At 33.0% G+C, this 14,992-nt stretch overlaps 1 protein-coding gene across 28 annotated transcripts; it reads right to left on the bottom strand.

Annotated features, from left to right (window-relative positions):
- Positions 1-6,799: 6,799 nt before the first annotated feature.
- Herp (Homocysteine-induced endoplasmic reticulum protein) lies at positions 6,800-13,790 on the bottom strand. 28 transcript variants are annotated; one of them, XM_073964891.1, is made up of 8 exons: positions 13,669-13,700; positions 13,493-13,552; positions 12,965-13,168; positions 12,466-12,879; positions 11,245-11,413; positions 9,924-10,420; positions 7,717-8,097; positions 6,800-7,650 (listed from the first exon to the last, which is right to left on the bottom strand). In XM_073964891.1, exons 4-8 carry the CDS (start codon positions 12,513-12,515, stop codon positions 7,317-7,319), a joined length of 1,431 nt encoding a protein of 476 aa, XP_073820992.1. In that variant the 5' UTR covers positions 12,516-12,879; positions 12,965-13,168; positions 13,493-13,552; positions 13,669-13,700; the 3' UTR covers positions 6,800-7,316. The 28 variants fall into 28 exon arrangements, with proteins under 28 accessions (XP_073820992.1, XP_073820983.1, XP_073820995.1 ...); XM_073964882.1 differs by having other exon boundaries at positions 12,965-13,294; positions 13,413-13,552; XM_073964894.1 differs by having other exon boundaries at positions 12,965-13,133; positions 13,669-13,692.
- Between the last annotated feature and the right edge of the window lie 1,202 nt (positions 13,791-14,992).

Here is a 14,992-nt window from a genome sequence, read left to right on the forward strand (position 1 = left end):
AAGTATGGTTACCTAAACATCATGAAGCGCAATTTGGACCAAACTGCAGAAGAACTTGGCTTAGCTACGAAATTTTGGTTGCAATAACATAACGTTTCAAAGCATACTGCTGAGATTGTAAGGTTTTGGCTTCTATATAATGCCCAGATCTGAGTTTTGACGTAAAAATTCCGGTTTGTTTATAGTTAATTATCACTCTATGTATAGACTAATATGTTCTACCTACAGTTTCGCCAATATTTCCATAGGTTTTTCCATAAATTGCCTAGAATTTTCCTTTTATCGATGCCAATTTCTTTGCCCTTGTTTTCCATTCTTGAAATAACTTACTTTTTTATGTTAAGTGTGCAAGCGAGCTAACAGAATGGCCCGTTGTGACAATATTGATTAAAAATGGGAGAAAACTTCAAAAAAATTAAAAAAAAAACTAACGGTATTATTGCAACATACAAAGTGAACGCAGACTTTTTGGGGCTCTAATTTAGCAGTTGTAACACTTGTTTACCGTTATCTTCGCAATAATAACATATGTATTTTCTGAAATTTTTTATTCTGGTAGTAAAGAGTGCCAATAACATATTAATGAAAGAAAAACTGATCTCATTTATCTATTTATTAAAGTTTTAGCATCATTTTTGAAAAGTAGTAAGGTGAACGCAGACTTTCTGGGCTATGTGTATGTAGATGGTAAAACCATTTATATTCATACATATTTTGAATTGTTGCCTTGTTTTATGAATTGTTAATTGTTTTGTTGTACTTAAAATGTCATTTTTTAACTTATGCTTATTAAATAATTTGAACTGAAATAAACGTTATTTGATTTGCCGATTTTTTGCCGATTTTCAATATTATTTTGCCGATTTGACGATTTTGGCACCCGAAAATTGCCGATTTTCTACCAAACTTATCTGGCATCACTGTATGAAAGTAGAATATCCCACCTTTACAATGATGCAATGTAGGTTGGCGTAGGTGGCCAAATAACGAAGATATAGCAATAGTCGGTAATACATCCCATTTTTCAATTTTTTTCGAAATCGCGCTACAGGTCGCAATTTTGATCGGATCGTCACGAAATTTTGATGATGGTCGGAATGGGCAAAAACTTATTTGGAGAAAAGGTCAACGTTTTATTTCAAAGCCAATATCTATGTTTCTTTAAGAGGTACAGTGACACAGAAAAGTAGACATACACCCTACAAAAATGCAGTTTACGTTAAATCGTTGGGTTTTTTACAGCAACAACTGCACTGTGTGGCTCCTTGGTCAATTTTCACAACACAGAAAAGTATACATACACCCCAAGGAAATACGAGTATTATCGTAAAATTTATGGAATTAGTTGCAAAATTTATACATTTTTTAGTATTGGTGAATGTCTCTTGTGTCTGAGATATACAGTCAACCAAAAAAGTCTACATACACCCTATAAATCTCGAGTTTTAAGGGTAAGGAAGCATTTTTATAAAAATCCAGGTACATAGTTCTATTTCATATCCCTAATAAACAATATTACATACAACAAAAATATATTCCATCATACGAATAACGGTAAATTCTATAAAAATTAAAAAATTAATAGGGAAAAAGTGTACATACACCCAATGAAATATTATGATTACCGTAAAATTTATGGAATAAGCAATAGAAATTTTACATTTTATTGATTTAACGAATGTCTCTGGTTGTCTATGATATATTTTAGACAAAATATGAACATATTTGTGCTTTAATTGGCGTTATTTAAGGTCAGACTTCGCGTATAGCTCGTTAAGGCGGACCCTTGCAGATATCTTTGAGTTTTTCAGTCTGGTAGTTTATGAAACCCCAGGAAATACAGTGGGACTAATTATTTTGAGATCCTAGAGCGCTTTGAAGTTGTTCTTATGGATAATATATGCTCCTGAGCTTCGCTAAATATGCGAATTCCTGAGTTTTTCATAAATTTTATAGTTTTCACAGCATTCCAAGGTTCAAATTACAAGCAAAAACCTTGGAATTACTTTGTAATACATTTTTGGACCTTAAAAATAAAAAAAATAAAAGCACCACCAAAGAATGCATGCAATTTGTATGAAATTTACACTGTTAACTAGTATGCTCTCGTATTATGATCGTTAGGTCACTTGAAGCGCTATAAATGTCGGATACTTTTACATTGCTTATTCAATGGATGCTCGAGGTTTGTACCAGACCTTATTACAAGGTAATTCGAGGGCATGTAATTTGCCCCTTGGAATGTTGTGAAAACTATAAAATTTATGAGAAACCTCAGGAATTCGTATATTTTCGAAGCTTAGGAGCATATATTACCCACAAGAAAAACTTCATAGCGCTCTTGGATCCCAAAATTGTTAGTCCCACTGTATTTTCTGGGGTTTCATAAACTACTAGCCTGAAAAACTCAAAGAAATCTGCAAGGTCCCGCCTTAACGAGCTATACGCGAAGTCTGACATTGAATAACGGAAATTAATCCACAAATATGTTCCTATTTTGTCTGAAATATATCATAGACAACCAGAAACATTCGATAAAGCAATAAAATGTAAAATTTGTATTGCTTATTCCATCAATTTTACGGTAATCTTAATATTTCATTGGGTGTATGTACACTTTTCTCTATTATTTTTTTTATTTTTATAGAATTTACCGTTATTCGTATTATGGAATATATTTTTGTTGTATGTAATATTGTTTACTAGGGATATGAGATAGAACTATGTACTTGGATTTTCATAAAAATGCTTCCTTACCCTTAAAACCCGAGATTTATAGGGTGTATGTAGACTTTTTTGGTTGACTGTATTTTAGAGAAAAGAAACTAATTTTTGGGGGTCAAATGCCGTTATTTAGGGTAAATTTTCTTATATACCTCGTTAAAGCCGACCCTTGCTTAATATTTTGCGTTTTTAGGTATTGTACTTTATAAAACGCACAAAATTCGTATCAGATTGCAAATCTTGAGACCCAAGAAAGCTTTGGAGTTGTTATTGAGCTAAATATTCCTTCCTGGACGTCGATTAATGCACGTTTTTCCTCAAATTTTTCAGGAAGTTAATATATTCCGCGGAATTCCCGGCGCAAAGTACACACAAAATGCATTGACTTGCATATGTGACATACATACATATTTTGTTACAAACCTGTTCCCAAAGCTTCTAAAGCAACAAAATACAATCACTACCAAAAAAGCATGAAATTTGTACTGTGAACAACGTCATTTTCGTATTATGATCTTTACCGTTACTACAGGCGCGAAACGTTTCGTATAATTTAACATTTCTGAGTCAATTGATGCCCAAGGATTGTATCCGACAATATTACAAGCCAATTCAAGGCCATCTATATGTCATTTGCACCAAGAATTCCGCGGAATCTATTCACTTCCTGAGAAATCTGAGGGAAAACGTGAAATAAATACCAAAAATGTGTTTACTTTACCTAAGCCCGGATTACGTTTCATTGCATTTCCAAACGCTGACAACATTTATTTTCATATTAGACCTCGAATATTGTTACAGAAGGACTGCTATTAGCTATTTTCGTCCAAAATTCGGGAATAAATTGCAATAGTTAATCATATCTAGCACATTTTTCTTAATTATTTCAAATATTCGTCCGACTTTTTATTCATGCAAACTTTTTAATAAAATTACCGTTATTTTTACATATTTCTATAGTAGAGGCATTCCAAAAGAAGAAAAGAACAGAAATGTGCGGTATTTTGCTTTGAAAATCCTTAAAAACTCCAAATATATAGTGTTTATAGGTGTACGAATACGAACTTTGCCACCCACACAGGCGCCATCTATACCTAAATGCCGGAATAAATTAAAAATTTGGTTTGTTATTCTTAAATCTTACTTCGTTATAGTAATCCCCATCAATTGTGTCATATTTCCATATAAAATATGGAATTAATAACGATTTTATTCATTTTTGAAGTTTGTACGAATATGAACTTTGCATACTGTAGGTCTAGGTCTTGTTTTGATGCTAAACGCTTTGTAGAATCTGAAGAACCATCTGTCCCGAAAATAATAAAGCGCGGCTTCAACAACGATGAAATTGTCATTGCTGCTGGACCCCTGTAAAGTGTCCTATAGGAACGTTAGTCGTATCTTTTTAGCTACAGTAGAAGCTCTCGGAGAGGATCCCAACAAATATAAGATCTCTAGAAGCGTTATCCGTTTATTTCGGAGAATAAACAGTGAAAAATACTCGCAACACCTTCAAGGAAGGGTTAAGATACACCAAAACAAGGCTATTTGCGTGCACTGGCATGGAAAACTATTACCAGGTATTCTCAAAGCAGAAAGAACGGGTTGCTGTTCTGGTATGGGGGTAAAGAACAACTCCCGGGCGTTCCTGAAACTGACAGTAGCTCAGGGAAGAAACAAGACCTAGCAGCGTACAAATGTCTAGAATAATGGGGTCTCACTAGCTTGAGAAGATTTTATGTCGAGAGCCAGCATACAGACTTATTAGAAGTATTATTGAGAGGGATGTTTGACTGCAAGTTTGGCAGCACATTCGGACATAAACCAAACATATTCACGCGATTTTTATAAGATAGTCTGCGATTCACAAATCCAAGTTCGATGTAGGCGAGAATGTTTTAAAACTACTTCCCAGCTGACGTCCCAAGAACAAGAGGCCGTAGAAGCACTTTGTGTTTTCATCTTTCGAGCCTGGTTTAACGCCCCCAGTACGTGTTTTTATTTTGTTTATTTATTTTGTATCAAACGACAACAACCGAATGTTATAAATCAGAGTGTGGGTTATTGACTTTACAAAACGTATAATGAACCAGAAAATGTGTATATAGGTAGATATAATATATGATAGATTGGGTAAACATAATCAATAGGTTGAAAAGGATTAGAGACAATAGATTGAGTTTAATACAAAAAAATAGTTAAAACGAAATTCCAAAATAAGACCTAAACCCCATTGAAGATTTATGAAATACGAACCATATCTCAGATAAAGGAAATAACAAAATGATAAATCTTCTGTGGTATCTCTTAAATAAAACGCATGCCGTTTAATATTGTCGCATTTTTTTATTAAAATGCAAGCGTTATATTTGAGAGTTTCCATCATTAAAAATTATTTTCTAGTTTAAGTGCATTTATAAATAAAACACTGTAACTTATTTTTTTAACTATTTTCTATTTTTTCAGCATTTAATTTTTTTGACCACTGAGAACCTCATAACATAATTATTGCCAATTTAGGCCGAATATGTATGTATGTATATAAAAACTTTAAAATACCTGAAATCGCGTTGTACCGTTATATAGGGGCAACACCAAAACCTTGACCTGAGTCCAACATTTTTGGTGAGGAAGTTTCTGTACCATTGGGAACCCCAAATGCCAAGTTATAGCCAATTCGACCTAAAAATTAAAACAAAATCCTTAAAATACTTTAAATCGGCTGGTACCGTTTTTTGGGGGGGTTTGACAATTCGTGTGAGAAGAATAAAATTTTTTACAAAAACTGGGGGCAAGAAAAAAAACGACCCATATTAGTTTTGGTTTCATATTCATGTATTGTCATCCATATCTGACCTCTGGTCAACCGCAACTGTGTGGAAAATAAGTTACTAGATAGATAGACTCCATTTCACGTTTTCGGGACATTGGCTTTATTATCTCGAATTCAGTAATACTTACGTATTTTGTTGTTCGACAAGAAATATTAAGAATAATATGGCATTTAATTGACTGCATAACACGGGCAAGTAGATTTAACCGTTTCACAGATATGGGTCGCTGAAGTAGCCAAATAATCGAGATTTTCATAATTTCGAGGCCCCAGTGGCATGTGTTGACATATTCCAATTGTGCTCAAACTTTAACAATCTTAAAATCTAACCAAACTAAACCCATTAGGGAATGCCGCATAAAAAAATCCAACATCGATGTTTTCCCTTTGAATTAAAGCCAGACTAATGCAACAAATTAAGACAAAGAAAATATTGAATTTTACATAAAATATTTGACAATTTAACAAATTTTATATTTTTTAATACATATTTTTACCATATTTTTATATCCTACAACACACTGTGTTAAGGGGTCTCAATAACATAATAATCTGCTAAAAAAAAGCGACGTTAAACGGCCAACAATCTTAATTTAGAACTTTTTGAAGTTTTTTTTTGATGATTTTTTAAATTTTATGACGATTTTCGGCCAAAAACTGTTTGCATACAAAAAAATACAAAATATGTATGTCCCTGGTATTGAATTCGGATTTCTTGGAAACGAATTTTGGTCCAATCAGAATCTTCGTATCTTTATTATTAAAAAATATGCAAAATCCAATGTCTAGTAATAAGGGTGAATATGATATCCAAAAAACTGAAAAAGCCAATTAAAAATTCCCTTCGGCGGGATGAAATCATGATATTGGAAGGATTAGCAAATTTTTCAATGTTGTCAGTTCGTTTTGTAATTTGAAGTTAAGCCATTGGGGGAATACTCCAGGAAAACTCCTATTACCTGTGTTTTTGATTATCCATACTAAGCTCAGTCTCGAGCAACCCAGCGACATCAAAACTCTGAAGAGGAAGAAAAAAATGCTTTGTCTAAACATTGTGCAGTCATTGTACACAGAACACATTTTTGTGTATTAACCAGTATTAACATAGTCCAGGCTAATGATTTATGTGATCCTTAAGAAAACATAGTTCCTTAAAAGAGCAAGTCTGTTAATAAAATTATTTATATTTTTACCTTAGATTTACACATTTCAATAAGTAAATAAAATAGTTTATGTAAAAGATTTAAGCTTCTTACATTCATCTTTATTATTTTTTCTTTTTTTACATTCAAATGTTGATTTTTTATATATGTATATTTAAAACTAAACTAAGGAAATATAATAAACACGTATACGCTAACGAAAAGGGGGAAAACAGTAATTTAAATAATAACATTCACATATAATATTAATAGTATTTCTTACATTTGTAATTTCCTATACACAGTATTGAATTTAAAATTTCATTTCCTGGCTGATGGATATAAACTAATTGAATATAAATAAATTGAAATAATAAACAATTTTTTTTATTTTATGCCAACAATCATAAAATAAATTTTCGCACGTAAACACAAAAACCTTAAAAATATGTGCAATAAATATATAGCATGGTTATTGGGATCACTTAGGGACAAGAATTGTTCCAATGCATCAGTTATCAATGGTTAATGTGGAAATGTAGAGGATCATCTGATGTAGATTAGGATGTTGTTTAGGTTTAAAGCATAAATAATGTGATACAGTTGCGAATATTTCATTATATGGCTGGTGTTTCGGGCAGCAATGAAGTGAAAAATGTTACAACAAAGGTGCGTAAAGTGGAAATCATGGATTCATTGTTGTCGTTTGCAACATTCTCATTACCATCTGCAGCATTTGTGGCATTTGCTGGTTGGTCACTATTATTAACCACTGCGGCCGGAGCAGGGTCATTATTTGCAGGAGCTGCATTGACTGGCTCTGCTTGGGCTTGTTGCTGATCAACGCCTTGTCTAATTTGATCGACTGCTGCATTTTGGACCGCATTGTTGTTTCGATTTAAGTTGTTATTATTCCGTTCATGGCGCAAACGGAATACACCAATGTGATATCTATAATTTAAAGTTATTATATGAGTTATAACGGTGTTTCTCTCCTAATTCATTTACATTACTTACAGATATATGCCTCCTGCTATAATAACAACAGCCAAACAACGAAGGGGAGAGGAATTGAAATACAATATTGTCAGGAATAAGGCCAACCTAGTTATTGAAAATATATTGTCCAACCAATCTCTGTTGTCGGCTTCTTCCTGGGGCATGTTGGGAAAACGGGGTGCCGCAACTTGCGCCTGCGCTGGTTGCTGTTCTGGCTCCTGGGCTGGCTGTTGTTGCTCTGTAGCTGTCATTGTAGCTGTTTGAGCCACAGGGGGTATCACAGTTTGTGGGAATTGTGGTAGAAAAGCAGTATTTGGAAATGTAGAAAACGGAGACAGTGCTGGTCCTGCAACACCAGTTCCATTAGCATCATTTGATGATCCATTCAATGTATTGGTCCTGTAATCATTTGAAATATTTGAAGGTTATACAACTTTTTGCACAAAAATTGCCTTTGACTATTTCGATAATACACTCAAAGAATTTAACTATTGTAAGTAACATTAAACAATAAATTAAAAACCAAGCCATTGCCACGAACACGATAGAACAAAAAAAGAAATATAATTAAAGCAACACTGATGAAATCAAAAGCGAGTGATTTATTTGGAATAATTTAATGCTGGATAGAATATAAAGATTAGGACATTGGTCACCAATTAAAAGACAGTTGAAACAATACGCAGATATAAATTTGTGCAAGTAACAAATTGTAGAAACCTCACCACAAATATGCATTACATTTGAGTTAAAAATGTTTTAAGTACAAAATGAATTCAGTTTCATATAAGATCGTCATTCGAGTAAATTCATTGACCTATCAATAGCTAGCTTTAGCGTTCAAACCGGATAATGCAGTAGGCATGCCTTGTCTAATGAATAATAACTGATTAATGCAAAACAATAAAATTAAGTAGTCAATGAAGTCCTAATACATTTTAATGTTATGCCTCAACTTCTAATTTTCTATTTACTAAGACATTATAATCATTTTCGATGATAATGTATCAAATTTAGATCTGATTTTCGTGTAGGCAAAATAGCAAATTATAAACATGGAAAAGAACCCTTTAAAATAGTTTTAAAATTAATAGGCTTTCAATAAAAGTTCAGAAGATAGAGCTTTTTTGTTTTTCCCGTGCATCAGAAAGTTGTTGCTTTCTAGCGATCTACCTTTTTAATAGCTACTTTTAATTGATCTATTAAATTAGCGTTTTAATTATTTGTATCAGAGTAGTTGGAGCAAAAATGAGGGACCACGCCCACTTTTTTAAATATGTTATATCTTAAAAACTAATGACCACGGCCACTGTTTTTAAACATTATTTTTCCAAAATTATTGAACCTAATTTCATGCAATTTTAAAAAATGCTCAGGAATATACATACAGTGGTTCAAAATGCTATATATTTGTAGACGCTATATTTGCTAAAATTATGAGTGCATAGGCTTGCAAATTAATTTTCGAGACAACGTTGGTTTCGCCCTCGATCAAGAAAAACAATATATTTACAAATGTCATTAACTGGGGAGGTTCAACGGTCCATCAGCCATGCAAAACTAAAACATATGTCTCAATAAGCGGGAGAATTCGACTTAACAATTCTTTAACTTTTGTAATTAGATCGCTTTAGGACAGGGACGAGCTTCTTTGCTTAGATCGTATAGTGAGGGCGCCCACTGAGTTGTTTTTGCATTTGCTTCTCTCTCTCACGTACAGTGTAAATGAATGAAAACAAACAAATATATAATGTGGTTGTTGCTTTTTTCACTCATACGTTCATACACGTCTTCGCTTTGGTTGTATTTCTGTGGTCATCGCTGCTTTAGGATAAGGACAAGCGACATGGACGATAATAAATCCCAAACCGCATTAATGGGCGAAAAAATCCAACAAAGTCCGGAAGAGAATAGAAAGGTTTCAGACAACATCTGTTGATAAATTTAAAATCCTCCTCGGTTTGACAATGGGCCGAAGGAGTAAGGTAGAAAATACCTATTTTTTGAATTGTCAAGCATAAAGACTATATCTTGGTGATGTGGAAACAAAAACAATTACTAATAATTTCAATTTATAAATTTAGCGTTTCAAATATGTTATCTATTAACGTTTGAAAAGTTAAATTCTTAGATGTCTGTTTGATGATGTGTTATTCCACCGGTAACAATATGCCATTCTAATTTATCGGTTACCTACAACATAGATAGGTATATTTTAAACTTACGCTCTTAAACACTGTTCCATATATTGAGAATAGACTTGTTGCATCCAAGTGTACATGGCAGCTTGTTGCATTGCCAATGCTTGCATATTGTACTGGTTATAACCAGGAACTGTTAATGGAGGACCAGCCACACCACTTGTGCCTGTAGATTGCTGCAAATATTGGGAGTAATAACCCATGGCATTTGCTGCATTTTGAAATCCACTTTGGGTATTAGCAGTTGTTGATGCGTTGACTGTACTTCCTGAAACATGTCTTTGCCGTAAACCGTCTTCAGATGACATGCTGCTTGCACCTGTGGCCACTTGTGTAGTTGGTTTTGCTTTCTTTAAATTAGCCGATGCCGGAGGGATTGGGGGCAAATTTTTCGGTGTATAAACCAAGTGAATTATATGATTGTGAGTATAAACGTCTTTATAACTTCGTATGACATCCTTTAATTGCAGATTATCATTTAATAACTGGCCAGAGTATATTAACTTCTGATCTGCTGCAGGCTGAAAAAATAAATAAATAAATAATGAAAAATGTCAATGAAAAGAGATAAACAACACACGCAATAAACCAAACTGATTAGAGGCTATACTTTTGTCCACACTCCCAGTGATTTGTTTGCATGCAAACATACGTCTAGTTACTGACAAACGAGATTCATTTCATATTCAAGCCCTGCAATTACGTCTGGAATATTTTTTCTATAATAAATACAATGTGAAGGCACTTTGTCGAGCGCAGGGAAGCACATTTGAAAAGTTAAAATTCCAGCAAATAGCAAACAGCCACTTGTCGATCTCTTGCTTAGTGTAAAAAATACTGATAAGAAAGCTTTTTGATAAGGAACGAAAAACACTTGAATAAACAAACATGCCATTTGTTTTTAAAAACGACAATACTATGTGGAGGAATAACTTAATTGTTTGTAAAAGGAATATTTAATTTTTACAATGAAATAAAGTTACGTATCATACTAACAACGGATTAAACAATAGTCTAGCATATTCCATAATAGTTTTCCTCTCTCCTAAAAAACTTTTGTAGTGTTATACATGTTTTAGAACTTTTCAAATAATAAATAAATAAAAGAAACAAAGAAAATGAGTACTGCTTATTTTGTACATGTGAAACGGGTTGAATACTATCAAATATCAAAAACAACAAATTAATTATCATTTCTTGTTTATAATATTTTAAACATGTCAACGTCCAGCATGCGTGCATATGATTTCCCCCTAATTTTTCATATATATATGTTTTAGTTGGTCTAAAGTTTGCTCTAAACATTCGAGTAATGATACGAATGTATGTAAACATTTTCACTTACCGGTTTACTAGGATACACCAAAGCCAAATGTGACTTTAATCTCTTCACGGTCCATGACAAATCACTTTCTATTATTTGATCGTCATACTGTTGATTTGAGGCTTTAATTAGGAGCTTAACATAGGATGGTGATTTGTTGGTGGGCGCCACATCCATTACTTGTTTGCTTCTGAAAAAAATATTAAGTTGAATGTTTTCATTAAGCTCGGATCGGGACCAACTTTTTTCACAGGTAGGTCTCGTCACCCTGATCACAAATATATATAACATTTATTGCGGAAGTCCATACTTCCAGAGATATGGGTCTCTAAAGTTCCAAAAATTCCATCGTTAAAGGCCGACTATTTAGAAAAAAAAATTATGATTTTAAAGAAAATGTTGTTCCCGTTCCCTAGATTTGCACCTGTCCATAGGAGAAAGTCTTAAATTCCCGCCAAAGGCCGGCTATTTAGAAAAACTTTTATGATTTTAAAGAAAATTTGGTTCCATAGGAGAAAGTCTTAAATCACCGGCCGAAGGCCGGCTATTTAGAGAAAATGTATGATTTTAAAGAAATGTTTGTTGCCATTCCCGAGATTTGCACCTGTCCATAGAAAAAGTCTTAAATCTCCGTCCGAAGGCCGTATATTTATAATAAAATTTATAAGTATGGTAGTATATCCTTAAGCTTTACAATAGTACCCATATTATCATTATCCGTTTAATGAAAACATTGAAGATGCTCCTAATTATTATTTTATCTTTATTATTCCTTAAGAACAATTTAGTAAAGCCCAAGGAAGTACCAAGTGATTCGGTATATGTCATTCAAAATTTACCGTCTAAATCATAAAGATCCAATAATCCAATGTAATGTAGTATGGGGAAGTATGCATGTAAACACATCCAACCAAAACAAATTTCCAATATAACTTTTTTAACAACTACATATATTAGAATGCAGGTATTTTATAAATCAGAAATTCAATAAAATCACAACGAAGATTGAAGCTCCAATCAACGTATATAATATCCAATCATTGAAATGTTTTGTAAATTACATCTAACGCTTAAACAACATGGACATGGACCATATACAAAGCTGCATCTTCATTCGTAACAACATCATGTTATCTAATATTTTAATTACTTAATTTCTGAGGAGTTACGCTTTTACATTTTAAAATTCACCTGTATAAATTAAACAAAATATACGTTGAAATACATATTAAATATATTTACCCTGCTACTTGAAAGGCAGCTGATGAAGATGAATTGTTGGTATCATCCATGATTTTGGAAATGTAATTCTGCAATCGTCAGAATATTGTCCCACCAAAGATGTTTGCTGCTTCGTACGAGGTTAATTAGAGTAGTTGAAAAGACGTAGTTTTTCCACCGAATAAATCAGATTTTACTTTTTGCTGTATTTTATTGTTTTCACTCTCACTCGCGTCACACACTCCCTATTTGTTGTTGATTAAATCACTTGTTATATGCTCTCAAAATAAATTGATAGATACGAAATGTAAATGTGAGTGTGTGACAACTTTCTTGTTTTTCTTTTAGTTGTGTTGACAAATTTTCTTCGTTAATTTTCGATTCGTAATTTCTTTTTAATAAATTTTCAAAGTTCAATTCTTTCTAGCTTTTCGTCTGCAATTATACATACACAAGATTCAATTATATCACTTATAAAATTTAGCTTTCAATGTGAAAAATGAAAAATTCCGTCACTTACTTCCTCTCTTACTTGACGTTTCTTAATTTCTGATTATTTTCACCAGATATAGTGTTGCCATAGTAATGTAGGTCTTTAAAACTTGAAGTTATTTTTTATTTATATACAAATCAGGGGGCAAAGTAATTATGACGGACAAGTTTCTTTGTTTATTAATCAATGAATATCTCTAATGCAGTGTAGTGTAGCCAACACAGGTGATTACTTTTAAGTACTCAGCAATGATATTCACATGACAAGCTTGTAAATAATTTTTCGTCAGAGAATCCAAATTGGACAAATTTCATCGGATGATCTCACAGCTGACAATTGGTATTCTAAATTTTTTAACTGAAATTCTAAAACACTTTACATACAATTTCGAACACAAACTATATAAATTAGAGACGGTTTAACAAGACCAAAATTGTTCACGGTATTTTAAGCCCTACGCCAAACAAATATTCACCGCATTACTTTTCCGATTTGGATACTCTATTTTATTTTGACAATTTGTTAACTTGCTATTGGTCACTTCATATCGCATACATGTAAATTTTTATGTGACGTGTAACACTAATTATGTTTGTGTTAACTTCCACACAATCACTAAAGGAATCCAAAATATGTTTTATAGGGATAGGAATAATTACACACTATTTTACGTATTTTACCGTGAAAATTAATACGAAACACAAGTGAATGACATCAAAAACAAAAGTTACATCAACTGTTTATTTTTCACCACCATACCCGTCATAGATATGGCAACTTTGTAGTGCAATTGTAATTTCAGTGCCTATACCTAAATTAGCCGTACGCCGTCAGCGTTTTTCACCACAAAAGTAGTATAGCTCTTTTCCTTTACGTGCAAGAATCTTCAAGTTTAACAAGTTTTTACTCGAAAAGCGTGCCTTTACTTCAGGCACCATACAATTCATTATGGGAGCAGTTTACTACTTTTGCCGGTTTTACCATTTTCAAAAGTAACCCTGCGTTTACACATGACAGGACAGTTGAGCATATGTATTGATTGTCAAAACCCCAAAACTTGCCTGTGTGACGTAGGCGTTCAAACAACTGCAAAAACAGTTGTAGAATTAGTCCGTGTTTAGACACACAAATTACTCGGGAAAGTAAATTCAGTTTTTAGGCAATAGGGGGTAGGAAAGAGTGTTGATGAGCTCTTTCTTCTCCGCTCTCTCCCAAAAAACACAATTTACTTTCTCGAGAAATTTGTGTGTCTAAACACAGACTTATAAATGAAAATCGTCGATTTCTTTTTGTTTTCCATTCACATATTTTGTTTTTGTTCATATTCTTTTGTTTTCAACACATTTCAATTATTATCTCACTTATTTTGACAAAAATATCAAAAATTTTTTAACCCGGCTGTCTGTGAAAAAATTATCGACAGCTGGGAGACAGCCGACAAATGTATGTATAGGCCTGTTCGATAACTTCGCAAGTCCCGGGCCACACTACAGTAATTTCACTGAAATTTTGATATGAAATTATGCGTCTCTAGATCGAAGTCCATAGTAGAGTAAAATCATAAAATTGCTGTAGTGGGGAATTCGATTTAAGAACACCTAGTTTCATGAAATTTTTTAATGAAATTCACGCTAGTGTGGACCGGGACCAAGTAAATAGTATTTGAAATCTTGCAACTACTTCTCATTTCTCTTTTACTGAACAAGTTTGTTATCGAACAGCATTTTATAAAAGTTTGTACGAATTTGTACAAACTTTTGAGTTATCGTACAGACCTTATGTGTTAGTAAATCAGAGTAAACGCCTTGTTAAGGAACAGACCATTGGCCTGTTCCCGTACTTTATAAAGTGGTAAAAGTCTAAACAATTTTCATATAAATTTTGTGTACGGGAACGCAAAATGTGTAAAAGTGGTAAAAATTGTAAAAATATTTTAGTTCTGGAACAGATATACCACACACTGAAACTTGCCCATAACATTCCCATTTTATAGGGGTTCTTAGATCGAACAGCAATTGAATAAAATTAATCTGGTATGGAACACGATCAACTCGT

This window comes from Musca autumnalis, unplaced genomic scaffold (assembly GCF_047663935.1).
Source record: "Musca autumnalis isolate F117 unplaced genomic scaffold, ASM4766393v1 scaffold_2, whole genome shotgun sequence".
Classification (NCBI taxonomy): domain Eukaryota; kingdom Metazoa; phylum Arthropoda; class Insecta; order Diptera; family Muscidae; genus Musca; species Musca autumnalis.